Source organism: Puma concolor, chromosome A3, assembly GCF_028749965.1.
Source record: "Puma concolor isolate L17-30 chromosome A3, mPumCon1.1.hap2, whole genome shotgun sequence".
Lineage (NCBI taxonomy): Eukaryota > Metazoa > Chordata > Mammalia > Carnivora > Felidae > Puma > Puma concolor.
In genome coordinates this window covers 15,934,856-15,962,316 of record NC_141669.1, presented here as the reverse complement: position 1 = coordinate 15,962,316, position 27,461 = coordinate 15,934,856, and the positions used below count along the sequence as shown (strand labels likewise).

Here is a 27,461-nt window from a genome sequence, read left to right as displayed (position 1 = left end):
AGCCGGTTAAGCATCCAACTTCAGCTCAGGTCATGATCTCATGGTTCCTGAGTTTGAGTCTGCTTCTGGCTCTGTGCTGGCAGCTCAGAGCCTGGAGCCTGCTTCAGATTCTGTGTCTCCCTCTCTCTCTGCCCCTCCCCTCGCTCACGTTCTGTTTCTTTCTCTCAAAAATAAACAAACATTGAAAAAAAAATAAAAAAAACATTTATTGAATGCCAAGTATGTACAAATATGAATAAAGGAATTGTAGGAATAATGTGCTAAAGGAATTGTCAATCTAAAGATTCTTTCCATGACTGTAGGAGACTTTACCATATGCTTAGTTTCTCTAACTGAAACTGTCTTTTCCACCTTCATGTTTCCCTATTTTTTTGCTCACTTTAACTCTTTACTCTTCATATCACTTCTTCTGGGATTCACTCTAAGATTGAGAAGGATTGATGCCCTTTCTTTATTTTTGCATAGTATCCTTGATTATTTTTACTGCTGCTCTTTTACTCTATTATGATTACCTTCTATTAAACCTATAATCTCTTTGAGGGCAGGTACTGCCATGTTTGTTCTAAGCACAATGCCTAATATGCAAGAGGCCGTAAATCAACATTAGAACTAGTGAATGAATGGGTGAATGATTGAATGAAAAAAAATATAATGACTAATCTCTTGTGGATAAAGATACTGTAATGGAAGTGTTTTTATATGCTTTAACAAAAGTAGCAATCAAACCTACAGTTAATGAAGTGATGACTGAGTTCCTCCATTACAGTTCAGCCCTTTAAGGACTAGACCTAATACTGAATATTGTATATGATCACAAATGAACCAGAGGCAGCTCACTGGTTCCTTCTACAATTTTTTTTGGCAGATCTAAAAAGTTGCCTCAAATGTTTAATTATAGTTGTATCCTATTTGTTCTCTAATCTTAAATACTGCTTTTCCTTTTTGTCCTAAAAACAATGTAGAAAGGGCACTCCTATCAGGTGAATATTTTTTTGTTAAAAATAAATGGGAAAGTTTTAAACTAGAAGGGATTTTTAAAAATAATCTTCAGGTGACAGGTTTTACACCAAGAGAAAATTCTGTGATATTAACTGATTTTTTTCTTTTTTTTAAGTTTTATTTATTTGAGAGAGACAGAGACAGCGTGAGCAGGAGAGGGTTAGAGAGGAAGAGAGAGAATCCCAAGGAGACTCTGTACTGTCAGGGCAGAGTTGGATACAGGGCTCAAACCCACGAAACCATGAGATCATGACGTGAGCTGAAACCGAGAGACCGACTGAGCCACCCAGGGGCCCCAGAACTGATTTTTTCAAACTTATTTGTTTGTGTTTATAGTGGTACAGCCTTGTGTTCTGAAATCTGTCCAGTATATAACTGAGCTTGAGGAGTGCCTCTGCCAATTTAGGAGTTATTTTTATTCTTCTAGGTTTTACTTTTAAAGGTTTTTGTTTTGAATTAGTGTGAATCACAAAGAGAGCTTTAACATTTTAGTGAGATGCTTACAGGTAGCTGAGCCTTCAGGTCAATGTTTGTCTCCCTTGACCTTTCTGGTTTGACTGGCTTCACATCAGCTTTTACTTATTTTATTTTTATTTTTATTTTTTACCAAATGGCTCTTTCTATCTGTATTCCCAAGAAATGTGCCTAGGCCAGTGAATATGAAGAGCCTTAAAAAAAAATTTTTTTTTTAATGTTTGTTTAATTTTAGGGGAGCGAGACAGAGTGTGAGTGGGAGTGAGGAGGGGCAGAGAGAGACCATGAGAGGGAGACACAGAATCTGAAGCAGGCCCCAGGCTCTGAGCTGTCAGCACAGAGCCCAACAAGGGGCTCGAACTCAAAAACTAGAGATCATGACCTGAGGCACCTAGGCACCCCTGAAGAGCTTTTTGTAAAGATTATAAAAATAATATGCTGAGGGGTTTTGTTTTGTTTTTTAATTTTTTTTTTTAACGTTTATTTTTGAGACAGAGAGAGGCAGAGCATGTACAGGGGAGGGGCAGAGAGAGAGGGAGACACAGGATCTGAAACAGGCTCCAGGCTCCGACCTGTCAGCACAGAGCCCGACGCGGGGCTCGAACTCACGGACTGTGAGATCGTGACCTGAGCCGAAGTCGGACGCTTAACCGACCGAGCCACCCAGGCACCCCTTGTTTTGTTTTTTAAGGTAGAGCCAATAACCTTTTATTTATTTATTTTTCCTGGGTTATTTTTTAATTTAATTTTATTTTTTAAATTTACATCCAGGGGCGCCTGGGTGGCGCAGTCGGTTAAGCGTCCGACTTCAGCCAGGTCACGATCTCGCGGTCCGGGAGTTCGAGCCCCGCGTCAGGCTCTGGGCTGATGGCTCAGAGCCTGGAGCCTGTTTCTGATTCTGTGTCTCCCTCTCTCTCTGCCCCTCCCCCGTTCATGCTCTGTCTCTCTCTGTCCCAAAAAAATAAATAAACATTAAAAAAAAAAAAATTAAAAAAAAATTTACATCCAAATTAGTTAACATACAGTGCAACAATGATTTCAGGAATAGATTCCTTAATGCCCCTTACACATTTAGCCCATCCCGCCTCCCGCACCCCTTCCAGTAACCCTCTGTTTGTTCTCCATATTTATGAGTCCCTCATGCTTTGTCCCCCTCCCTGTTTTTAAATTATTTTTGTTTCCCTTCCCTTATGTTCATCTGTTTTGTCTGTTAAAGTCCTCATATGAGTGAAGTCCTATGATTTTTGTCTTTGACTAACTTCACTTAGCATGGAACTTAACCCTCCAGTTCCATCCACATAGTTGCAAATGGTATGCTGAGTTTTTGTACTTCAATATATTAATGTAAATACATTTTGGTTAGCTTAAAAGTACAAACGTGTAATTGTGTTCTTTCTTCCAAACAGACCATTCAATGTCCCAGCCTATTATGGTACAGAGAAGATCTGGACAGGGTTTTCATGGAAACAGTGAAGTAAATGCAATACTGTCTCCGCGATCAGAAAGTGGAGGCCTTGGTGTGAGCATGGTAGAATATGTATTAAGTTCTTCTCCTGCTGATAAATTGGATTCTCGATTTAGGAAGGGAACTTTTGTAAGTATTTTGAATAAAGAAATATTTAATAATTACTCAGTGGTTTTTTGGTTATCTTTAAGTCAGTTTATTTTTCTGTTTTTTCCCAAGAGCTAAAGGAAATTTTATAACTTATTGGAGCTCTTGTTTTCTTTTTTTGGCCACTTCTTGAAATACATGAAATAGTAGAACCACTGGGAATATAATCTTAGCCATGTTACAAAAATCAAATTATATGAATTAAAAAACATAATTTGCAAGATTAAAATTGCTTACTTATGGTAGTGCTTGATGTGAATGTAACCGAACAAAATTATGCATTAAGTAAAATATTATCTCTTCTGTGGTGTTACTGCTCTTCCAGCCCCGCTATAGTTAAGGTTGCCTTAGCTCTTCTGTTATAAATCACTGCTTTGTGCTCAGTTTTTTGGCCTTTGATAAATTAGTTGATTATGAAAGTAAAATAAGGTTCAATGCTTTTATTGTTTATGTGCACTATAGTGTAGTTTTAGGTCACCTTATGGTGCCTTTTTTTGTGTTTTATTACATATTCAGAATCAAACAGATTCTTTTTCTTCAGGGCACTAGAGATGCTGAAACAGATGGACCTGAGAAAGGAGATCAAAAAGGCAAGGCTTCTCCATTTGAGGAGGACCAAAACAGAGATCTTAAACAAGGAGATGATGATGATTCTAAAATAAATGGCAGAGGTTTGCCAAATGGAATGGATGCCGATTGCAAAGATTTTAAGTAAGACTTTAACTTTCTCAAGAAGAAAAGCATATCTCTTTAGGGATGATTACTGTTAGCTGATGTGGTTGATTTAGACACTTTTCCAGTTTTGGTTTACTTTATTTCCCTTTGTACCTTGCGTTAATCCAGAAAAAGATTTAATTTTTTTATAAGGAATATTGATTATGAACCATTTTTTAAAAAAAAATAATTCAATAGAATAGTCTCTAAAACCATGCCTTCCATTAAAGGAGTAATGTTAGACATTGCTGTTACCTTTCTGCTAATATGGTAGTCTAAATTTTAACTTTTTCCTGCCTGCTAAAATTTTGTGAATTTTAGGTTTAATCTGTGATTTTTCTTGGCAAACTCCTCTTGGGGTTGCTCTTGAGCACCTTTTTTGTGGAGTTTTCTCTTCTGTCCCTGTATTGTATCCCCCACCCCCCACTTAACTCTTAATCTTGGAAATGAGAAAACATAATTAGCTTAGGAGCTGTGACCTTTCTTGTTCATAAATACGAATTTGTGCTAATACTTAATATTTCTGAAATTAGGAAGTAGGGAACATATTAGAGATCTCAAAAAGTTTTAAGCTTAGAAGTCTTTAAGTTGTAACTTAGTTGTTTCTTGATGGCAATTAAATATTTTCTTCTAGCCTGTTTCAAATTAGCTAGTGTACCTTTACCTAGATATTAGAGAGTTGTTTCTTCATACTGAATTCCTATAACTTTATATTTCACTAATGAGATGCTGAAAATGAGCTGTTTTCTTTGAGGTCTTGTGAGCCACAGAATCTCCCTTAACTGAGTGTAATCATATATGTGGGTGGTATGCATTTACATTTATTATTGCTTTTAATTGTCAAATGCAGAGTAACAGTGTTTCCTAAAAACAGTGCCATTTGTATCTGTTCTAAGTGCAAAAAAGCATCCAAAACCAGTAAACCTCTTTGATGAGAAATACATTTCATGCTTTTCAGTTTGTTTTAGAGCCTTATCCTGATTGTGCTTTTCTGCAATTACCTAATCTGCGATTTAGCAAGGGTGTATATTTAAAACTGAGTTGATTATGAGCCCTTCAGAGTATGCATTTATAATTGAAGTGTTAATACACCATTAACTATAGCAAGAAAATAGCACCACTTGGTAGCGTAATTCCCTTTTCTATTATATCCTCTATCTGTCACTATATTAGAGTTGTGTGTATGAAAGGCTATGCTTCTCCATATTAATACGGACTTGTACATTCATTAAAATTATAATTTTATTCCATTAAGGTTGGGGTATGTATTTAAAATTGCTTACAAAATATTTTAGATACAGTATTGTATTTGATAGTATAAAAATGTGTCAGACATATGGCTGTGGCCATACAGTCACTATGCTCACACATCATTAATATGTACATTAATTGATACATCATCAGTATATAACCACTAGAGTGTAGAACTGAAAGGAGGGAGAGAACTATACCAGGCTTTATTATTTTTTTTCCAGCTGATTTTTAAAAAAATATTCTTTAAAGAAAAAAAATTTTTTTTTAAAGTTTATTCATTTTTGAGAGAGACAGAGCGAGAGGGGCGGGGCAGAGAGAGAGGGAGGTGCAGAATCCGAAGCAGGCTCCAGGCTCTGAGCTATCAGCAGAGAGACCGATGCAGGGCTTGAACCCACAAACCATGGGATTGTGACCCAGCTGAAGTCGGACGCTCAACTGACTGAGCCACCCAAAGCACCCCTTTCTAGCTGATTTTAAAGAAGACCCTTTCAGTTTTATTTTTTTCTTCCCATATATTCTGAAAGAAAAGCAAACCTTTGTGGAATATTCACATGAAAAATTATGTATGGTTGAAGAGTTAGAAATTTCTTCTAAATGTTGCAAGGATAGTGATTGAATTTTAAATAAAATGCAAGTTCACCTAAGTATCTGGAAACAAATTCTTATAAGTAATTACTTGTAAAATGCTCTGTATATGTTAGCAAATTTATCTCAATGTGAAGCTCCTGAAGTTGGGGGCAGAGTTACATAGATGTTAACAACTGGCAATGAAAGCCAGGTAAAATAGTTACTACCATTTATTTAATGTACTTATGGTTGAGTATACTATGAACTCAAGCTTCCTAAGAACAAACTTACTTCTTGTGTGGGAAAGGATCTTGAATAAAATAATTCTGTAGAAGAAAAGACATTGGTAAATGAGAATAGATTATATATAGAAATAAAGTTTAGACCATGAAAGATGTTGATAAAAGAGTCGATCCTTAATATTTAATCTTAATACATTTTTTGGGAAAATTAAAGACGCTAGTTAGTAGAGGAAGTTGCTTTTTTGTATGTGGAAGTTTACTTTTCATTGAAGGGCACATTTAGTTTTTGGTAAATACGTTACACGTTTCCATTTCTTTCTGATGACTTAAACTGAAGCAATTTAGTGTGATAAAGATGGGTTTTTGAGAGCGGTCATAGAGGCTTTTCATAATTCCTTTTTTGTCCTCATTTGGAAAAATAAGTACAAGAAGATTATGTCTTTGGTCTCCTCACTTAAGGAATTGAGGCCTGGAAGATGAAGTGATTTGCTCAAAATCATATTTAAAGTCGGAGTCCGGAGTCAGCCTTTGTCTTGGTTCATGTCCTTTTTTGTTATATCCCACATTTTACACTCTGAAGTCATGAAGGCCATCCTTTCTGTCTAGTCCCCTCTCCCCGCCCTCCCCCAAATAGCAAGCAAGATTTTACGGGAAAATTCTGTACTCTTGGGCAAGACGGGAATATGGTAGGTGGATTTTGGTTTTGAGACTTCCCATGTTTGTCACTTGATAGGCTGCTATTCGTACTTACTCATTTTGTCTGTGATTTGAGACAAAAGTTTCAGGTAGTCTGAGCCTAAATTGTGATATTGGGCAATTTCTTATCTGTAAAATTGAGTTATATCTTTATGCTATTCACCGTGGAGAAAATGATCATTAGTAATATGAAAAAATGAAACTGTGTGAGTTCTTAAGACATTAAACTGGGGGGGGGGTTGTAATAAAGTGGAATAATTAGTGACCTGGGGTGCCTGATTTGCCTTCTGTATTTTGCCACCATTTGTTTTTCATGATTTTCCTACTTTCCATTCAGATTTGACTTACTACTTTTACTCATAATGCCTTTCTGTTTTCTTTATGTAGTCGTACTCCTGGAAGTCGTCAAGCCTCTCCAACTGAAGTAGTTGAGCGCCTGGGCCCCAATACTAATCCCTCAGAAGGATTGGGGCCTCTTCCTAATCCTACAGCTAATAAACCACTTGTTGAAGAGTTTTCAAATCCTGAAACCCAGAATCTGGATGCCATGGAACAAGTTGGTCTGGATTCCTTGCAGTTTGACTATCCTGGTAATCAGGTACCCATGGACTCTTCAGGAGCTACTGTAGGCCTTTTTGACTACAATCCCCAGCAGCAGGTAAAGCATGCCCCTTCAGTGAAGCTTCTCTGAACTATGTACCGGTGTAGCCTCTGGTGCTGTGAGGCATGGACATGAATAATAGGAGTGTTCTTAAATACTTAATGTTTTATAAATAAAATGTTTTTGTAGTTGAGAAAGTGATTGAAATATGTGTTTAAAATAATCTATTCTCAGCTTTCTAAATAGAAGTTAAATGCTTTGAGACTAATCTTTGTTTTAAATATTTTCCCTAATAGCTCTTTCAGAGGACTAATGCACTAACAGTTCAGCAGTTAACTGCAGCTCAACAGCAGCAATATGCATTAGCTGCAGCTCAGCAGCCACATATAGGTGAGTCTTTATAAGTTACCATTTTGATTAGACTGTTAGCAACTCTTGTGTTAGTGTTTATTAGAATGTTTTATTTTTCTATAATTATATGGGGTTCTTGTTTTAAAACGTCTTCTTAAAAGAGTAATAGATTTGGGGCGCCTGGGTGGCTCAGTCGGTTAAGCGGCCGACTTCGGCTCAGGTCAAGATCTCACGGTCCGTGAGTTCGAGCCCCGCATTGGGCTCTGTGCTGACAGCTCAGAGCCTGGAGCCTGTTTCCGATTCTGTGTCTCCCTCTCTCTCTGACCCTCCCCCGTTCATGCTCTGTCTCTCTCTGTCTCAAAAATAAATAAACGTTAAAAAAAATTAACAAAAAAATAAAAGAGTAATAGATTACATGGCAGGAGTAAAGATTAACTAGGGAAGAACTGTTTCTGATTTTTGTATCGTTAAATAAAAATGTATAATATGATGAAAGCTGCCAGCACATAAGGTCAGTGTAAAGTTAAGAGAGTCAAACACTTGGAAATTCAAATGTAGTTATTTGTGTCTTTTGTCAAGTAAAAATGCTTATTTAAAAAAATGGTTTGGCAATCAATTCCAAGAAAATTCCTTAAAATATTTTCTTCTTCACTTCATTAAGTTATTTGGACTTTGACCTTTAGCCTTTAACATGAATTATTATACCTTTGTTATTGCTAGAGTCAAAGCATTTGTACATGTTGTCCATGTTGGGGTTTTTTATTTTTAACTTTTCAATTTGAAGTAATTCTAAATTTACATGGAGTTGCAGAGAGTACAGAGAGGTTCCCCACACAGCTTTCCCTAAATGGTTACATCTTACATAATCATAGTACACTACCACAATCTGGAATATGATATTGGTAAATGTATATGTATAGTATTACATCATTGTATCACATGTGTAGATTTATATAACCACGTTTATGCCTGGTTTTAGCTAACCTTGATTTATTTCTTGGTTGGAAAAGTTGTGAATATTCTCAACATCATAATCAGTGGAAGGGGGAGATATTTATTAAGTTGTTTCTGTTCCCTTACATTTGTATTGTTCTTTGTCAATCCAAGAAGGACACCTAGGTCCCAAATTTTATTTTTGGTTTTTATCCAAGATGACCACACATTTCTAGGTGACTTCTAATAGCAGCATGCATTCTTTGCCTCCAACTTTCTTTATTCCTATACTTTGTCCTTCCTTCTCATTGTTAGAAACATAGTGATTCCTGTCTACTAACGGACTGGTGTAACGCTTTTATTTATTTCTTTATGGTATGGTTTAATATATGACAGGCTAATAGTATACCCATTATTGCTCTTCCTTTTTGAAGTTTTCTCTTCTTATAAGCTTTTTTATATAAACTTTAGACTTCATTTATTTACTACCAGAATATTGGGTTAAAATTTTAAATTAACTTTGGGAAAATTGACATCTTTATGATATTAAGTATTCTAATCAGGACATGGTGTGTTTTTATTTTTGTTGACATCTGCTTATGTGTTTATGAGTGCTTTAAAGTTTTTATCATATAAGTTTGCATATTTCTTAATAAGTATATTCTTAGATATTTTATCTTTTACTATCATTGTAAATGGCTTTTATATATCTTTTAATTGGTATCTGTGAAAGCTCTTGATTTGTAAATGCTAACTTCTATGAATATTTTCTAATAATTGAATCATTCTTGTGTTCATGGAATAAAAATGTATCTATAATTCTCTTAATGAGCTCTTTCAATTGGCTAGTGTTTTATTTAGGGTGTTTGCATCAATAATGTGTATATGAAATTAGTGTTTACGTTTGTATGTATGTTTGTTTTTTCATTTTTTTGGTCAGATTTGTCATAAAAAGAATGTAGAAATATCTCTCTTTTTTAGTACCCTGGAGTATTTCAAATAACATTGCACTTATGTGGTCTTTTAAGAGACCATAAGGCAGAATTTCTTTGTGAAGCCATCTGGAAGACTATGCAATTAAATTTGAAAACCTGAATAAAATGGAAATATTTCTAAGCATAATTTACCAAAATTGATCCCATCTTTTAAAAATATTTATTTTGAGAAAGAGAAGCACATGAGCAAGGGAGGGGCAGAGAGAGAGTGGGGGTGGGGGAGAGAATCCCAAGCAGGCTCAACACAGCACAGAGCCTGACACAGGGCTCAAACTCGCAAACCAGATCATGACGTGAGCTGACAACAAGAGCCAGATGCTTAATGCACTGAGCCACCCAGATATAAGAATCCTACCTTTTAACCTTTGTTCCACAGTTAAATGTATTTATTGTTGACCATCACTCTTTTTATCCAAGTTTGACTAGTAATTTCTTGGGTGTCTGATAGCCTACTTTAGAACAGCACTTTACAACAGAAATATAATATGTGCCACATAGAGTTTTAAATTCTTTTGTAGCCACATTAAAAAAAAAAATTTTTTTTTAATGTTTATTATTTGAGAGACAGAGAGCAAACAGGGGAGGGGAAGAGAGAGACAGGGAGACACAGAATTGGAAGCAGGCTCCAGGCTCCGAGCTGCCAGCACAGAGCCCATCGAGGGGCTCAAACCCACAGACTGTGAGATCATGACCTGAGCCGAAGTCAGCCACCCAACTGACTGAGCCACCCAGGTGGTGCAGCAGTGGAGTGGGTTCTAACCTTAATTGGGATTTCAAATTAACGATAAAAGCATGTATTTGGAAAATAGCTCCGAGATAATTGGGTCCTATTCCTAATGTATCAAAATTTTAAATGAGAAAAAGTTTTGCAAGACATTTTGCCTCTTTGATAGACAAAGAACCATAGATTAAAACAAAATATTTTTAATGCTTTATTTTACCTGTCAGATTGACAACTCTTTAACAGTTCAGCAGGGGCACCTGGGCAGTTCAGTCTGTTAAGTATCCAACTCCTGATTTCACCTGAGGTTATGATCTCATGGTTCATGAGTTTAAGCCCCATGTTGGGCTCCGGGGTGACAGTGGGAAGTCTGCTTGGGATTCTCTCATGCCCCTGCCCCTCTCCCACTTGTGCTTGCCCACCACCCCCTCAAAATAAACTTAAAAAAAAAAATTTAAATGGTTGGGTAATGTCCAAATTTGACAGGAGTGTGAATGGCATATTCATATATTCCTGATGGGAATGTAAATTGGCACAACTTTCCTGGGGAGTAATATGGACATAGTGGCCAAGAATTGATGTATATTTTCCCATTTAAGTGAATTAAAAAAATTTTTTTTAATCTTTATTTATTTTTGAGAGAGAGAGAGAGGGAGAGAGAACGTGCTTGAGCAGGGAAGGGGTAGAGAGAGAGGGAGACCCAGAATCTGAAGCAGGCTCCAGCCCATGAGCTGTCAGCACAGAGGCTGATGCAGGGCTCGAACTCACGAACTGTGAGATCAAGACCTGAAGGAAGTCAGACAGTCAACCGACTGAGCCACCCAGGCGCCCCTCATTTAAGTGAATTTTTAAATGTTTATTTACTTTTGAGAGAGAGAGAGAGAGAGACACACACACACACACACACACACACACACACACACACACAGTGGGGGTGGGGCAGTGAGAGAGGGAGACAGAATTCAAAGCAGGCTCCAGGCTCTAATCTGCCAGCCTAGAGCCTGACATGGTGCTTGAACCTTAACTGAATTTTTATAAAGATAGGATGATAATGCAGAGACCTTGCGTACTAATAGAATAATAAGATTATTATAACAAAAGATTGTGGACCATCTGACTATATATCCTTAATAGACTGGTTAAATCATGTATGTTCCTTCTGTATATTAGAAAGAATGACTTGATAGGTTACCTGTTGACATAGAAAAGGACCTATGGTTAATTGGAAAGTGAAAAATACATATTAAAGTGCCATTGTGGCCTACAGTATATAAAATGTGTGACTGTGTGTGTGTTCATTTCAAAATTGAAAATGATGTATATACCTACGTGTATGTATAAACATAAATATATACACACATTTGTATACACGTGCAAACATAAATATACATATATATGTAAACACAGTGTATTGTTTGCTGTCTAGTAAGTTGTAAATATTTCTAAATTATGAACTTAATAAAAACACATGAAAAACATTTTTTCAATAAGTTTCAGTATGTATCCATTAGGCTAAACTAATTCCTTTTTCCCCCACATACCTGAAACTTTACTTCATATCTGCTTTATATTTCATATTTGTTTTATAACAAATATGGAGAAAACTATATTAAAATCCTCTCTAAAATTGAATAATTCAATAGAATATAAGCCAACAGTCAGTAAAGATTACATGAGGACTTTGACTTTCCGTTTTGTAAACTCCACTAGTATTGGAGATCTTAAAAGCAAGCTATTTAAATCATAAAATATGGAATATAAAAAAATTATATCCTGGCTTTGAGATTTTGTAGGGGTATGAGTAGGACATGAATACCACAACATCCATCATTTTCTTTGTGACAAAGACAATTTATGATAGAGGAAACAGGGAAATCTTGAAACCTTTCCCCTAGGGCTTAGTTAAGAATGCAACTCTGAGCAAATGATTTTTTAAATAGTGCAAGGATATTATTCAACTCTCTTTTTTTTTTTTTTTTTCAGTGTATTTATTTTGAGAGAGAGCCTAAGCAGGGGAGGGGCACAGAGGTAGGGAGGAGAGAGAGAATCCCAAGCCGACTCCCCGCTTTCAGCACAGAGCCCAAGACAGAGCTCCATCCTACGAACCGTGAGATCATAGCCTGAACTGAAATCAAGAGTCAGATGCTTAATCTAATGGGCCACTCAGGTGCCCCTGAACCCTCTTTTAGTCTTCCTTTATTAAAAGCAGAGTTTTGGGAGCTCCTGGGGAGCTTAGTTTGTAGAGTGTCTGACTATTGATTTTGGATCGGTTCATGATCCTAGTATCAAGCCTCATGTTGGGGTCCATGCTGAGTGTGGAGCCTGCTTAAGATCCTCTCTCTGCCCCTCTCCCACTTGTGCGTGTGCATGTGTGTATTCTCTTTTCTTTCTCAAATAAAAGTTTTAAAAACTCATTTTTCAAATGGTTGTGCCTGTACATGAAATCAGTGTTATGGGGTATGGCCACTAGTTTTAGAAATTAAATAGATTATAGAAATTAATAAATTTAGTAGAAAATACTAAGTTACATGGAACTTTATAAAGATAAAATTTTTTTGATATTTTTGTGGCATGTATATGTATATATGGTCACTAGGTTGATATGAAATATATTTCATATTATGGGTCACATTCAAAACATTTAAAAACTGCTATAATATAGTTAGAATGGAGATTCTGAACCTTGATTTTAAGGTTTAGAGTAAGTGTTCCTTTTGAATCCTTTCTTTTAAGTCATTTATACCCACATGCTTTTATTCTCCTATTCTCCCCCTTAATCATGTTTTCATTTATTTTTAAATATTTTTAAGTAACCTCTACACCCATGTGGGGCTTGAACTTTCAACCCCGAAATCAAGAAATCATGTGCTCTACTGACATAACCAGCCAGGCGCCCTATTAATCATCTTGTAAATTGAATTTTTCTGAGCTCTTGTAACTTTTAAAACACCTCCTTTCCCATTATTTCCTCACCTTCCACTTGTTTTCCAGAAGAGACAACTCAAGCAAGTCCATACCTTACAGTGACTTGTATACACAGTACTTTCTTGATACCAGCAGTTTTCTTTAATAAGTACTGCAAACGAATATTTAAAAAATCTTCTTCCCTGCCTTTTACCGAATTCACGTTAGCAGTCATTAGATGCAGAAGTGGCCTTAAAGTCACAGTTCTGCCTAAAGCTCTTCATTGTTATTCTGTTGCTTTCTGGGTAAAATCCAAACTTCTTAACATGACCCAGGAAGGTCTTCACAGGTCTTCACTCTGATTGTAACTCCAATTTTGTCTTGTCTTGCCCTGCCCTACAACCCCACATCATCCTACCCACACTTTCTGAAGCTCACTAGGTACCCCTTCTCTCTGTGCCTATAGCTCCTACTATACTGTATTCTAATTGTCAATTTGTTTTTCTCATTAGATGGATTGATTTGTGAGGGCATATCATGCCTTCCTCACTATTGAATTCTTAGCTCACAGTATAGCTTAATAAAGATTAAATTAAAAAATACTGGGGCTCCTGGGTGGGTCAGTTGGGCATCCGACTTTGTCTCAGGCCATGATCTCGCAGTTGATCAGTTTGAGCCTGGCTTCAGGCTCTGTGCTGACAGCTTGAGCCTGGAGCCTACTTCTGATTCTGTGTCTCCTCCTCTCTCTTCCCCTCCCCTGCCTGTGCTCTGTTTCTCAAAAATAAGTAATAAGCATTAGAAAAACAAAAGAAACTACCGTTGAACAATAGTAGTTCTAACTAAACATTTATTGTGTGCCTGTTTTGCTAGTTCTACACAGTCCTTTCATATTTGGTATCATGTTTTAACTCTCACACAAATCCTCTAAGATAAGTGGTGATACACCTATTTCCTAAATGAAGAATCTTAGAGTCAGGTGATGTCACATGCCCAAAGTCACTCAGTTAATCAGAGTTTGAACCACTATACGCACTCTGCTTCCCCACTCCAAATTCAGTGTAGAAATTATTTTACCTAATGAAGAAAATTATACTTTACATCTTCATTCATTATTTCTCCCCTTTTTAAAATACAGCTGGTGTATTCTCAGCAGGCCTTGCTCCAGCTGCATTTGTGCCAAATCCGTATATTATTAGTGCTGCTCCTCCAGGGACTGATCCATATACTGCAGCAGGGTTGGCTGCAGCAGCAACATTAGCAGGTAACTTATTGTTCATCCTCGTTGCTTATTATGGATTTAGTTTTAATTTTCTTACAAGTTGTATTTTTGTCTATTTGGTGGGCAATTTGAAGTTCCTAAGAAAATCTGAAACACTTATCTAGAATCAAGTGATGTTTCCAGAGAGTTAGTTTGCTATTTGTCCAGTTTTAATGCTGTAGGAAAAAGCCGAAGCTTGAGAACTTTTTCCTTTTGTACATAGTTGGTTTCCAATTCAATTTTGTAGTTTCAGAAATCTTACATTGCCAACCACAGATCTTTTTTCTGACCAATTCCATCACCCACAGAGACAGTGCAAAAGTAAAGTTACTTCTAATGCAGTAAACTGGGGTAGGTACCATAGATACCCAGGTCAGGGAGAGTATGAGGTAAGGAGCTTCAGCAGTCTTGAGAGAATGAGTATCTAAAAAGTAAAGTTTATTTAGCAGTGTTAAAATATGCAAGCCGACTGAGGGGCAAAAAGGTGGCATGGAGTTGGAAAGCACTTAACTGTCAAAACCAGAAACTGCCACTCAAAGTCTAAAATGAAAACCAAAACTATACAAATGTTATGTATCAGTAATACTGCAATAATACTGGGGAAAAATGTTTTTAAACCCAAAGCTGTATTTCTTGCTTATTTAAGTAGTAAGGAGAGTTGTGTGCTGGTCAGGCACCATCCTATTGAGCCAAGCAAACAAGAAAGAAGAGGTTGTTTTAGGTAGAGTTGGTTATAGAGACAAATGAATTAGTCTTAGGCATGGGTTAATGTTGGTTACAGAGGCAGGAACAGGGTCATGTCAGCCATAAATGTGTGTTCACTGGAGTGAGTCTGCCAACTGACTGACTTTCATAACTCTAGACTATCATGATTTTTAAACTTTGTTCAATGATATGAATTGTCACTGATGAATTTGACAATTTTAAACTCCACTTCTGGCAGTTATTATCCTGACTGTAGAACAGTCAGTCTTTTCCTGGGAGTTAGGGGACTTGTTTTTTATACTCAAGACTGTTTTAAGAAGTGAAAAAATAAATGTTAATTTCAAATTCTAGTTTGATAGCTTATTTAGGAGACTGAAACCAACCTATCACATTCAGTAGATTTTAGTATTAGTATAGATCTGCACGTAATTCCATAAGGAGGGGATGAGCTTTCTTGGTGCCATTTAACTGGATGTTAGTATGTAAAATTCTGGTATATCATACAATCTGTGGACTTTAAGGAAACCTTAAGAAATGGTTAGTTTTCAGATTAAGCATTCTAGGCATTTTGGATTCAGGCTTTCTAAGACCAGTGGTGTCCAATAGAAATATAATGTGAGCCAGATAATGCAATTAAAATTTTCTAGTATCTACATTATAAAAGCAAAAAACAGATGATATTAATTTAAATGTTTGATTTATCCCAACACAACCAAATATTATTTTAATATAATTAATATTTTTTTAATTACTAATAGATATTTTACTTTTTTTTTCATGCAAAGTCTTCAAAATCCTGTGTATATCATACTTAAGACCACATCTCAGTTCGGGCTGTCTAACTTTTTAATTCTTCAGTAGTCACAGGTGGCTTCTGGCTATTGTTTTGGGCAAAGAGGTTCTAGGTAGATATTTGACTCTTGTTTTGATAATGTATTCTTCATAAATCCTGTGAACAGTTTTCATTGTAGATGGTGCTTAAACTATTTTCAGAAATAATACTTTACCTTTAAGTTTTTTAATGCTTTTCACTTTAGTGATTCAGTCAATTGTACTGGGCTTTATTTTCCTCCAAAACAAAGTGAATCCAAGAGTTTAACTTTTTAAAATACTAGATATATTAAAATTGTATCTGTGGAATTTTAGGCCATCTTTATTTTATCAATTAATAATCATGACATCTTGCTCATCAACTTAACGTGGAAATTATTGTGCATAATGCTATTTACTCCCATAGAAGCTGATGTTACCTTGAATAACATAGACTAGAGCAAGAACAGTTCATCCTGTTTTTCCTAGTTTGCTTTCACATGTCTATGTCCCTCTGTGCCTTTATATTACCTGGTTCTTTCTTGTCTTTACTCACTAGTTCCATTTTCCTAACCACATAAGCAGTGATGTTTCATTTGTTTTCATGCAATTTTCAGTTGCTTTGTGAGAATTGTGACTAATTGTTTCAAATATGAAGAATATTTTTAATAAAAACTTTAACTAAAAAATATTTTTAAATTCAAGGTTTACAATTCAAATACAGTTGTCGCAAGCTTGGTACAAGAATGTTCCAAAGTTTTATGTTGTAGATTGCAAATAAAAAGATAAAAGTGTTTTGTAATATTTTGGTAATTTTTTTCAATATTCAGAAAATAGCCTTTTAAGAGAATTTGAATTGAACATAGTAAATCTTACAGTTTTATGAAGTCTAATGTTCCCTGAGTATATTATCTGTGTTTGCCAGTATCAAACCCATAATCTGGCATTCAGTAACTGTTGCAAAGATGGTTAAAGTATCCTGTTAGTTCATTGGTCCTTTTGACTTTAGCTTTACCATCTCCATTGAGGCCACTGCTGTCACTCCTGTTTCTCTTGAAGTAATCATAACCTGAACGAGACTTTTTCCTACTAGAATCAGGAAAAAAAAGAAAGGATATAGCAGGTGTAAGTGGGTTGGGGATTATAAGGACATTTGCTTTAACTCATATACAGTGTTCCTTTTTATGATCTAATGGTAACTGATTTATCTATAAAATGTAAGTAACTTTTTTTTTGGGGGGGCGGGGTGGGGTGTGGGGTTTAGGTCCAGCAGTGGTTCCACCTCAGTATTATGGTGTTCCATGGGGGGTGTATCCAGCCAATTTATTTCAGCAACAAGCTGCAGCTGCGGCAAACAACACAGCAAATCAGCAAGCAGCATCACAAGCTCAGCCTGGACAGCAACAGGTATAGGCCTGACTTCATTAAATCATACCTGAAGAGTCCTTGCAATTCAATGAGTTCCTTGTTTTCAAGATGTGTGTCTTTTCATCTCCTCAGCATGTAATGTAGTACCTATATACAAGTATTGATACATGGTGGTTTTTTTTTTCTAATTGGTATTACATGAATTTAGATTTAGGTGTATTCCATTTCTACATTTTTGTTATAGAAACTGTTGAAATCTCTAGCAGATTTTAATTTTCTTTTCATCACCTTTTCAGGTGTGCTCATGTTCCTATCAAAGTAATTGTCACTTCATTTTCTTCTGGGTATTTAAGTTACTATTTTAAATATTAACTTAATACATTTCTGACTAGAAAATGATTACAGAGTACTTTATATTTTTAAGCAAGCTGGAGAAAATTGAAAAGAGGAAATATTTTCACTACTGGTTAAATTTAACTTCTTCAAAAAGAAAATGTTTATTACAATGGTTTTGGTTGGTTTTGGGTTTTTGAAATTTCTGCTGCTTTCATGTTTTGATAAAGTGTTTTGATAAATGTAGAAACACTATTGGTGATTTCTGACTTCTGATTGTCAAATTCTTCATATTTATACCAAAGAAGCAACTTAATGACAAGTGTAGTGTTACTTGGCAGTTAAATTTTATTCTAAATTTCCTTTATGTGGTTTATTACTGTATTGGTGTTCTGTTGAAGCTGTCCTGTGGCTCAGTCCTTGTAGATTAGACCATGGCACCATTTAATAAATTATTTTTCAATCTATATCTTCTTTGGGCAAACATGAAAATATACTACTTGACCAATACACCTATATGTGAGGCTTATTTACAGTGAATACTGCTTGTCCTGAATTGTTCATCTATCTTTGTGAAATTAATATGATCTAAAATTTTGCCATCCCCCCCCCAAATAAATTTCTTTGGTAAGAAAAAGAGCACAAATACTAAAAATAACTTTTCGTTAAGGCCTTCAAGAATCTCTAGATGTTACTTAATAGATTGTTCTAGTTGTCATGAGCCAGTGATTGTGTTTTTGATTTTAAGTATTTTGTATTTTTTCATGCCAAATCATCGTTTTGTTGCATATAAATATGTTCGAAGAATATCCAAAGGCAATTTACTCTGGGATAAATTTATTTATCTGTTATTTTATAATTTCATTTTTAAGGAAATCATTTGTCCTTTGTAGGTTCTCCGAGCTGGAGCAGGTCAGCGCCCTCTTACTCCCAATCAGGGCCAGCAAGGGCAGCAGGCAGAATCACTTGCAGCAGCAAATCCAACTTTGGCTTTTGGTCAGGGTCTTGCTACCGGCATGCCAGGTATACAGTTAGTTAATTGTAGAAATTTGCATAGGTTTGAAATGTTAAATGTAATCGCTCACATTGAAGAGTGAAAAAATCAGAACTATCTTTAAAGTCTTGCCTACCTTGCAATAAGTTATTTAGAACTCAGGGGCCAATAGTTGAAATCTGTATTTTTTGTGAGACCGCGATCGCGAACATGTACTGGAATTCTCCGTACATCCTTTTTTCTTACTCTGTATATGGAATAAACTATAGCATTTTCTCAACATAGTCCAGAATTCTTGAAGCATGCTTCAAGAAGTAAAATCAGTTGGTTAGAGTTGTCATGTTAAGACAAAACCTCTATGTGCTGTTGCTGCTGAATAAGGTCATTTAGTTAATATGAGAAGTTTGCAGCTAAAATTTTCCACTGTTTCATTGTGTTTAGCCAATTTATAGTATTATGAACTATTGGTATCTATAACCTGATAGCAAGTGTATACTAAAATACACCTATGAAAGCCTAATGCAAAGAAAATGATAAAACTTTATTCCCATTACCACAGTACAACTTTTAGAAGGAGCCAAAAAAATAGATTTTTGTTGTAAAGTAGATTTTCATGAAACTAGATACAAAATTACAACTTTAAGAATAATGCAAGGACAATAATTTTCTTAAACCAAGAAAAGCACTTATGTTTTTAAAGTGAAATTTAAAGCTGCATTTGAATATCAGTAGATAGTGCGCCATTTCCTATTCTGTTCTCTCCTGAAGACTCACTTTCTCTCTTAAGTATGTGTTTTTTTCACTCTTAGTATATGAGTAATTATTCCTGTAACTATATAGATTACTTATTAATGAAATGTGAGTTTCAGTTTCCACTTAATTGTAATTTAGTTAAATTTTCAGATCATTTAGGAATCGTATTTAATGTATCAGAAAATATATGTGATTGAGGGTTTCTTGTATGTGTTACATGTGGCTGAATGCTTCTGTATGTTACTTTGAGAATTTCTGTATTGATTGCATTCATTCTGTTATCTCTGAGATTCTAAGGTCTGATTTCATCATCTTGTCTAGCCCAGTGGCTAAAGAGAACATGTTAATATTATAGTCTCTGAAGTACAAATGATAATAGAATGGGAGTGTTCTCATTATTTTCTTTTTTTACCCCAGCTATGTACTTGCTTCGGGGAAGCTGCTTACCTGGAGCCGTGAAGCTGAAGTTGTAGACGCATGGAAGGACATGGAGGCAGGGCTAAAAGGGAACTGAACTGAAAGTTTATGAAAGATAGTACTAAGACGGCTCTGGGTTCTTCTATTTGTCTCACACTTCTTTTAAGCCTGCCTCCGTGATTCCTTTCAGTAACTCTAATATTAACTCAGTAACAATTGCAAAGTAAGACCTCCTCTTCTCCATCCTTATTTTTCTCAATTCTTTGGTGTATTTCACCATATTGACTAAGTCCAACTCTCTACAACGTTTCTCTGTCGTGACACTAGCCTCTGTGATAATTTGTTTTCCTGGATTTCCTATCTTTTTCATTGCTTTGATCAGTTTCCCTTTCCTCTGTCTAAATCCTTAAACGTGGAAGACAGTTACTTTGGACTAGATACTTTGGAATCAGATGTGCCATATTTCCGTACAACCTAGTTGAGTCATGTTGGCCAACTTTTCTCTTTGAACTTCAGTTTCAGTATTGGAACAATAAATGCTCTTTTGTGTGTGGGTGGGTGGGTGGAGACCGTCTGCTTGCATCATTTCAGCTATCATTCCTATTCCAGTAAACTAATGAGTTTACATCTACATCTTGGACTCTTTTTTGAACATCTAACATATTTCTGCCTTTGTATTGGACATTACCATGTGTATGTTCCAGCAGTCCTCAAAACTCATAGTGTCAAAAAAAAGAAATGAACTCTCTCCCAGATTTGCTTATCTTACTGTTTATTTTAGTATTAATTTCACTGTACTCTTGAACTAGAAACTTTTGGCTTCAGTCTCAGAATCCTCTTCAACTCTTGATTTTCTTCTGTGCTTCGCATTCAATAATTTGTCAGTTCTTGTTGATTCTATCTCATGTTCCCTTTCTTTTTCATCTGTGCTATTCTTGTTCAGCCTCTTTCTTAACCTCCCACTAACTCTGCCTCCAATCTCTTCTGTTCATTTATCTTTTTTTATTTATTTTGAGATTATCTTGAGAGAGGGAATCCTAAACAGGCCCTGCACTGTCAGTACAAAGCCTGACATGGGGGGAGGGGGGCTGAATCTTACAAACCATGAGATCATGACCTGAGCGGAAATCCAGAGTCAAACACTTAACCGACTGAGCCACCCAGGTGCCCCCATTTCATCTTGTTATTCTTCTTTCAGTTAACCTTTCAAAAATATAAGTTAGTTTTATACCATTCTGGTTCTTAATATTTTGCTTAAAAATTTTTTTTAATGTTTCTTTTTGAGAGAGTGCGAGTGGGGGAGGGGCAGAGAGAGGGAGACACAGGATCCAAAACAGTCTCAAGGAAAGGCTCCAATGTGGGGCTCAAACTTAGAAACAGCGAGATCATGACTTGAGCCAAGTCGGTCACCCAACCGACTGAGCCACTGAGGTGCCCCTTAGTATTTTCAGTGATCTAGTCCCAAACTACTTGATAGTATCCTTCCATAGTCGTGTGCTTTAACACACTAGACCATATACTACCAGTCAGAGATACTTGTACTTTTTATGCCTCTAGCCCTAGCTAATGGTTTTTAGCTTAAAATACCCTTTTACACATTTTAAGGGAAATTGGGATAGATAGAGTTTAACATTATTATTTTTTTTTTAACTCTGGTTTATAAACATTTTGTAATTAGCTTTCCTTCTCATCCTTCGGTATTCTTTGCATAAAGCCTTCCTGATCTTTCTTTCCCAGTGTGTCTTCATCAGTAATTACTCTTCTTGCACCTTTCTTTAGTTCTTCTGTCTGCCTTGCATTTCATTTAGTTATTTGTGATTTCTCAATTCTGCCCTTGCTTTACCATGTTAAAGTTAGAAAATGTCTTCAAGTAGAACATTTTCTATTTCTCTTTGAACGGAAGTTAGTAGATCAGTGTCTTGTCTCAAAACAAAGTGGCATCTTAGAATTAAGGAGGGGTGCCTGGGTGGCTCTGTCAGTTAGGTGTTTGACTTTGGCTCAGGTGGTGATCTCATGGTTTAGAAGTTCAAACCCTGTATCAGGCTCTCTGCTCTCAGCAGAGCCCGCTTTGGATACTATGTCCCATCCCCCCACTTTGTCCCTCTCCTGCTTGCATGCTTGCTCTCTCTCACAAAAATAAACATTTAAATTTAAGGACGTAGTACATTACCTCCTCTACTAGATTGTATAGTCCTTGCGTGTAGGGACCATGTCTTTTTTTGTTTTTTTTTTTTAAAGCCCCTGTGTCTTACCAGACTCTCAGTAAAGAAAGATAACACAGTAGAAATTAGAAGCTTTTGAACTAAATGATTATGAAAATGCTACAAATTTAAGCTTGTCACCTACACCTAAAACAACATAGGAGGATAATATAATAGGCTCAAATGCATACATTGGAAAGTAAGTTTCTATCTAGGAACTATAAAAGGAAGAGAATAAACCCAAAGAATTTGTAAAAGGAAACCAAATAATAAAGATGGGAGCTGATGTGAATGAAATAGGTGGCAAACATACAATTCAAAGATTTAAATTATCCCAAAAGTTATTTCTTTGAAAATACTAATAAAATTGATAAACCTCTGAGAGACTCATCCAAAAGAGATTTAAAACAAGAAGGCAGGGGCGCCTGGGTGGCGCAGTCGGTTAAGCGTCCGACTTCAGCCAGGTCACGATCTCGCAGTCCGTGAGTTCGAGCCCCGCGTCAGGCTCTGGGCTGATGGCTCGGAGCCTGGAGCCTGTTTCCGATTCTGTGTCTCCCTCTCTCTCTGCCCCTCCCCCGTTCATGCTCTGTCTCTCTCTGTCCCAAAAAAAAAAAAAAAAAAAAAACGTTGAATAAAACAAGAAGGCAGAAATACCAATACAGAAAAATTAAATAATCATTGGTGGCTATTAGGAACAATCTCACATTAGCAAATTAGTGTAGATAAAATGGACAAATAACTAGAAAAATGTAACCAAACAGACTTGAGGATATATAAAACATCTGAGGTCTGCTAACGTTAAAGAAGTGAATTAAGTAATCAAAATTTCTCCCTTAAGATTTTAGGCCAACATAAAACTTCAGTGGTGAATACCAGGTATTCAAGGAGGAAATAATTCCAATTTTTAAGATCCTAGAAAATAGGAAAAGAAGGTATGCTTCCCAGGTCATTTTATGATACTAGTATAATCTAAATACTAACACCTGTCACATTTAATACTATCCCTATCAAAATACCACTAATATTTTTCACAGAGCTAGGACAAAGAATCCTAAAATATATATGGAATCAGAAAAGACCCCAAGTAGCCAAAGCAGTCTTGAAAAAGAAAAGGAAAATTGGAGGCATCAGAATTCCAGACTTTAAGCTATCTTACAAAGCTGCAGTCATGAAAACAGTATAGTACTGGCAAAAACAGACACATAGATCAGTGGAACACAATAGAAAACCCCGAAATTATATGGCCAGTTAATCCTCAACAAAGCAGGAAAGACTATTTAGTGGAAAAAAGACAGTCTCTTCAACAAATGGTGTTGGGAAACCTGCCGAAGAATGAAAATGGACCACTTTGTTATACCATCACAAAAAGAAATTCAAAATCAATGAGAGACTAAATGTGAGATAGGACCCCATCAAAATCCTAGAGAACACAGGTAGCAACCTCTTTGACATCAGCTGTAGCAACTTGTTACTAGACATGTCTCTAAAGGCACGGGAAACATAAGTAAAAATGAACTACTGGGACCTCATCAGGATAAAAGCTTCTGCACAGCATAGGAAGCTGTCAACAAAACTAAAAACCTTTGGAATGGAAGAAGACATTTGCAAGTGATATATCTGATAAAGGGTTAGTATCCAAAATCTATGAAGAACTTATCAAACCTTACACCCAAAAAGCAAATAAGCCACTGAAGAAATGGGCAGAAGACATGAATAGACATTTTCCCAAAGAAGACATCCAGATGTCTATCAGATAACACGAAAAGATGCTTAACATCACTCATCATCAAGAAAATAGCGGAACCACAATGAGGTATCACCTCACACCTGTCAGAATGGCTAAAGCTAACAACACAGGAAACAACAGATGTCAGGATGCAGAGAAAGGGGAACCCTCTTGAACTGTTGGTGGGTATGCAAACTGGTGCAGCTACTCGAGAACAGTATGGAGGTTCCTCAGAAAATTAAAAATAGAACTACCCCGGGGTGCCAGTCAGTCCAGCATCCAACTCTTGATTTTGGCTCAGATCATGGTCCCAGGGTCATGGGATTGATCTTTGCATGGCACTTGTGCTGAGTATGGAGCCTGCTTAAGATTTTACCTCTCCTCCTTTCCCCCTCTCCCCAGCTCATGCGTGTTCCCTCCTTCCCTCCTCCCTCCCCTCCCTCAAATAATAATAATAATATAGTAATAATAATAATAAAATAGAACTACCCTACAATCCAGCAGTTGCACTACTAGGTTATTTACCCAAAGGATACAAAAAATACAGATTCAAAGTGGCACATGCACCCCAATGTTTATAGCAGCATTATTAACAATAGCCAAATGTTGAAAAGAGCCCAAATGTCCACCGACTGACAAATGGGTAAAGAAGATGTGTGTGTGTATATGTGTATGTATGTATGTATATATGTTTGTATATATATGTATACACACACACACACACACACACACTGGAATGTTACTCAACCATCAAAAAGGATGGAGTCTTCCCATTTACAATGACGTAGATGGAGCTAGAGTGTGTTAATGCTAAGCGAAATAAGTCAGAGAAAGACAAATACCATATGATTTTACGCATATGTAGATGTAAGAAACAAAACAGATGAACATAGACGAAAGAAAAATAAAAGAAGGGAGCAAACCATAAAAGAGATTTTTAACTACAGAAAACAAATTTGCTGGAGGGGGGTGGTGGGTGGGAGGATGGGTTAAATGGGTGATGGGGATTAAGGAGGACACGTGTGATGAGCACTGGGTGTTGTATGTAAGTGATGAATCACTAAATTTTACTCCTAAAACCAGTATTACACTATACGTTAACTAGAATTAAAAAAAAAAAACTTGAAACATTAAAAAAAGAAACTTAAATATTAAAAATCACATCTGGGGTGCCTGAGTGGGTCAGTTGGTTAAGTGTCCAACTTTGGCTCAGGTCATGATCTCACGGTTTATGAGTTCGAGCCCCATGTCTGGGCTGTCTGCTGTCAGCACAGAGGCTGCTTCGGATCCTCTGGCTCAGCCTCTCTCTGACCCTCCCTCGAGGGTTCTCTCTCTCTCAAGAATAAGCATTTAAGAAAAAATAATGAAACCTGTCAGACTATACAGAAAAGGAAAATTACAGGTTAATTACTAAATTCCAAAATATTAACAGCCAGATATAGCAGTATATAATAAGCAGGATAATAATATATGATGAACAAGTTGGTTTTATCCCAGGAATTCAAGAAGTTTACGAAGTCATATGAGGTCATTGGCACGTTCAAAGATTAAAAGAAAGCAATCACAAGAACTTCTCAAGAGAGGCAAGAAAAGCATAACAAATTTATATACTGACTCTAATAACAAGCCACTTCAACAAATTAGGATTCAAAGATAGTTTCCTTAATATGCTAAGGTGGAAATTGACACCCCCCCGTGCCCCCAAATGGATAACACACTTCTGCTTTATGGGAAATAATTGGATTTTTTTTAAGACGGGGAAGAAGACAATGATTCCTATTAACACTTTAGCATGTTAGAGATCCTAGCTAGTACTATAATATGAGAGAGAAATGAGAAAATTCTGTAAAGGAAGAACTAAAACTGTCAATGAATCTTTAGATCAAGTATTAGAATTAACGTTCTTGTTAAGGTTTTTGGATATGAAAATCAATTTAAAAATCTTTTCAGGGGGGCGCCTGAGTGGCTCAGTCGGTTAAGCGTCCGACTTCAGCTCAGGTCATGATCTCGCAGTTTGTGAGTTTGAGCCCCCTGTCAGGCTCTGGGCTGTGGGTTGTGTCTATGTCTCCCTGCCCCTTCCCTGCTCACTTGCTCGTTCTCTCTCTCCTTCAAAAGTAAACATTAAAAAAAATATGAAATATTTTTTGTTAACAGCATACTGTTTGAAAATGAAAAATTTTAAAGATACTTGTAGTAGTAGCAAGTACTTAGGACTAAATCTAACTTTTTAAAAGTATAAAGGAGACCTGAAGAGATATAACTACCTTTGGTCCACTCAGCATTTGAAATTTTTTAAAAATGTTTTTATGTTTAATGTTTTTTAATGTTTTCATTTTTGAGAGAGAGAGAGAGAGGGAGACACAGAATCTGAAGCAGGCTCCAGCCTCTTGAGTTTTCAGCACAGAGCCCAGTGTGGCTGGAACTCATAAACTGCAACGTCATGACCTGAGCTGAAGTCGGATGCTCAACTAGCTAAACCACCCAGGCTCCCCTTGACAGGTCAGCATTTTAAATGTGTCAGTTCTCCCTATAGTTTCAGTACATATCCAACTAAAATTTCTAATAGGTTCTTTCTATGATATTTTGATAGGTGAGAAAAAAATTTAGTGAAAATGCAAAGGGTCCATCAAGGTTAAGCCACAATACTCTTAAAGGACAAAAATAAGTAAAAAGACTTGCTCTGTTCTGACTTACTCCGGAGGAAGACTAATTCTAAAGCTACAGTTAAATTCTTGCCTGGAGAGACAAACCAGTGGGACCCAATAGAGACCCCAAAGATGAAATCCCCAAAGAAACGAACACCTAATTACAAAGAAACAGAACAAAGCAGTAGGGAGGAATGACTTGTTTTACAAATAAGATGAAATAAAATTGGTTGTTTTGGAAACAAAATGAAATTGAACCCCTGCCCTATCTTGTGTTCAATAACCAACTTCGTTTGGATTTTAGGCAGAAATGTGAAAAGTGGAATTTTAAGGCATTAGAAAATACAGGGAAATTTTGTTATAAAAATGAAATAATATTTGACATTATTACCCCAAAATTCACCATAAAGAGAATAGATTGTCAGGCTAGGGATGGAGAAAGATAATTGCAATATATTAAAACAGTGAAAACCTTTGGATACACATACATATTTATAAGCCAGTTAAGAAAAGGCAGCCTGGTAGGAAAATGAGTAAAAGACTTGAAAAAGCCTCTTCCAAGAGTAGCGTATGAAGAGATGCTCAGCCTATTTAGTGTGGGAAAATGAAACTCAAAACCACAACAAAATATTTCTGCATATTTCCAGATCAGCCAGATTTAAAAGTCTGAGAATATAAAGTGTTATTAAAGTTACATGCAAGTGAGAACTCTAATAGCAAGGTAGAAGGAGTGTGAATTTACATAATCAGTGCATCAGCTACTTAGATACATACCTTGCAGTAGAGAGATAAATCCACACGTTATACACCAGGATACGTGTACCAAAATGTTTATAAGCAGTACTGATGGCAGTGTCCCTAAATGGGGGAAGCAGTGTAAATGTAGAACACATAAATGCATTTTCGTATCCATCCAACGAGCTGTTATACAAAAATGGAATAATGGGCATGTATATCTGCATACAACCGCTAGTGAATCCTACATGAAAATTTTTAAATCATTCCAACCACATGAGTCTTAGGGAGGCATTTATGGGTAGTAGAGTAGTGTATAACTAAGAGAAAGAGAAGATTGTGGAGAAGCAGGGATGTATGAGAGGTAGGGTGCTGGGCAGTTTTCTATTTCTTAACTTGGATTGTGGTTAAATTTTTGTTATTGTAGTCATTATACTGTACCTTTGGGTTTAC

The 27,461-nt window shown here is 36.3% G+C and overlaps 1 protein-coding gene across 12 annotated transcripts in view; it reads left to right on the top strand.

Moving 5' to 3' along the window:
• The window catches only part of PUM2 (pumilio RNA binding family member 2), a 100,971-nt gene that overhangs the window by 33,761 nt on the left and 39,749 nt on the right, over window positions 1-27,461 (top strand). For all 12 annotated transcript variants that reach the window (XM_086700086.1, XM_086700087.1, XM_025927440.2 and 9 more), the window contains 7 exons: window positions 2,880-3,067; window positions 3,627-3,796; window positions 6,946-7,216; window positions 7,456-7,549; window positions 14,199-14,324; window positions 17,101-17,243; window positions 18,431-18,560. In XM_086700086.1, the coding sequence (XP_086556212.1) occupies window positions 2,880-3,067; window positions 3,627-3,796; window positions 6,946-7,216; window positions 7,456-7,549; window positions 14,199-14,324; window positions 17,101-17,243; window positions 18,431-18,560 (1,122 nt within the window). The remainder of the gene's footprint in view (window positions 1-2,879; window positions 3,068-3,626; window positions 3,797-6,945; window positions 7,217-7,455; window positions 7,550-14,198; window positions 14,325-17,100; window positions 17,244-18,430; window positions 18,561-27,461) is intronic.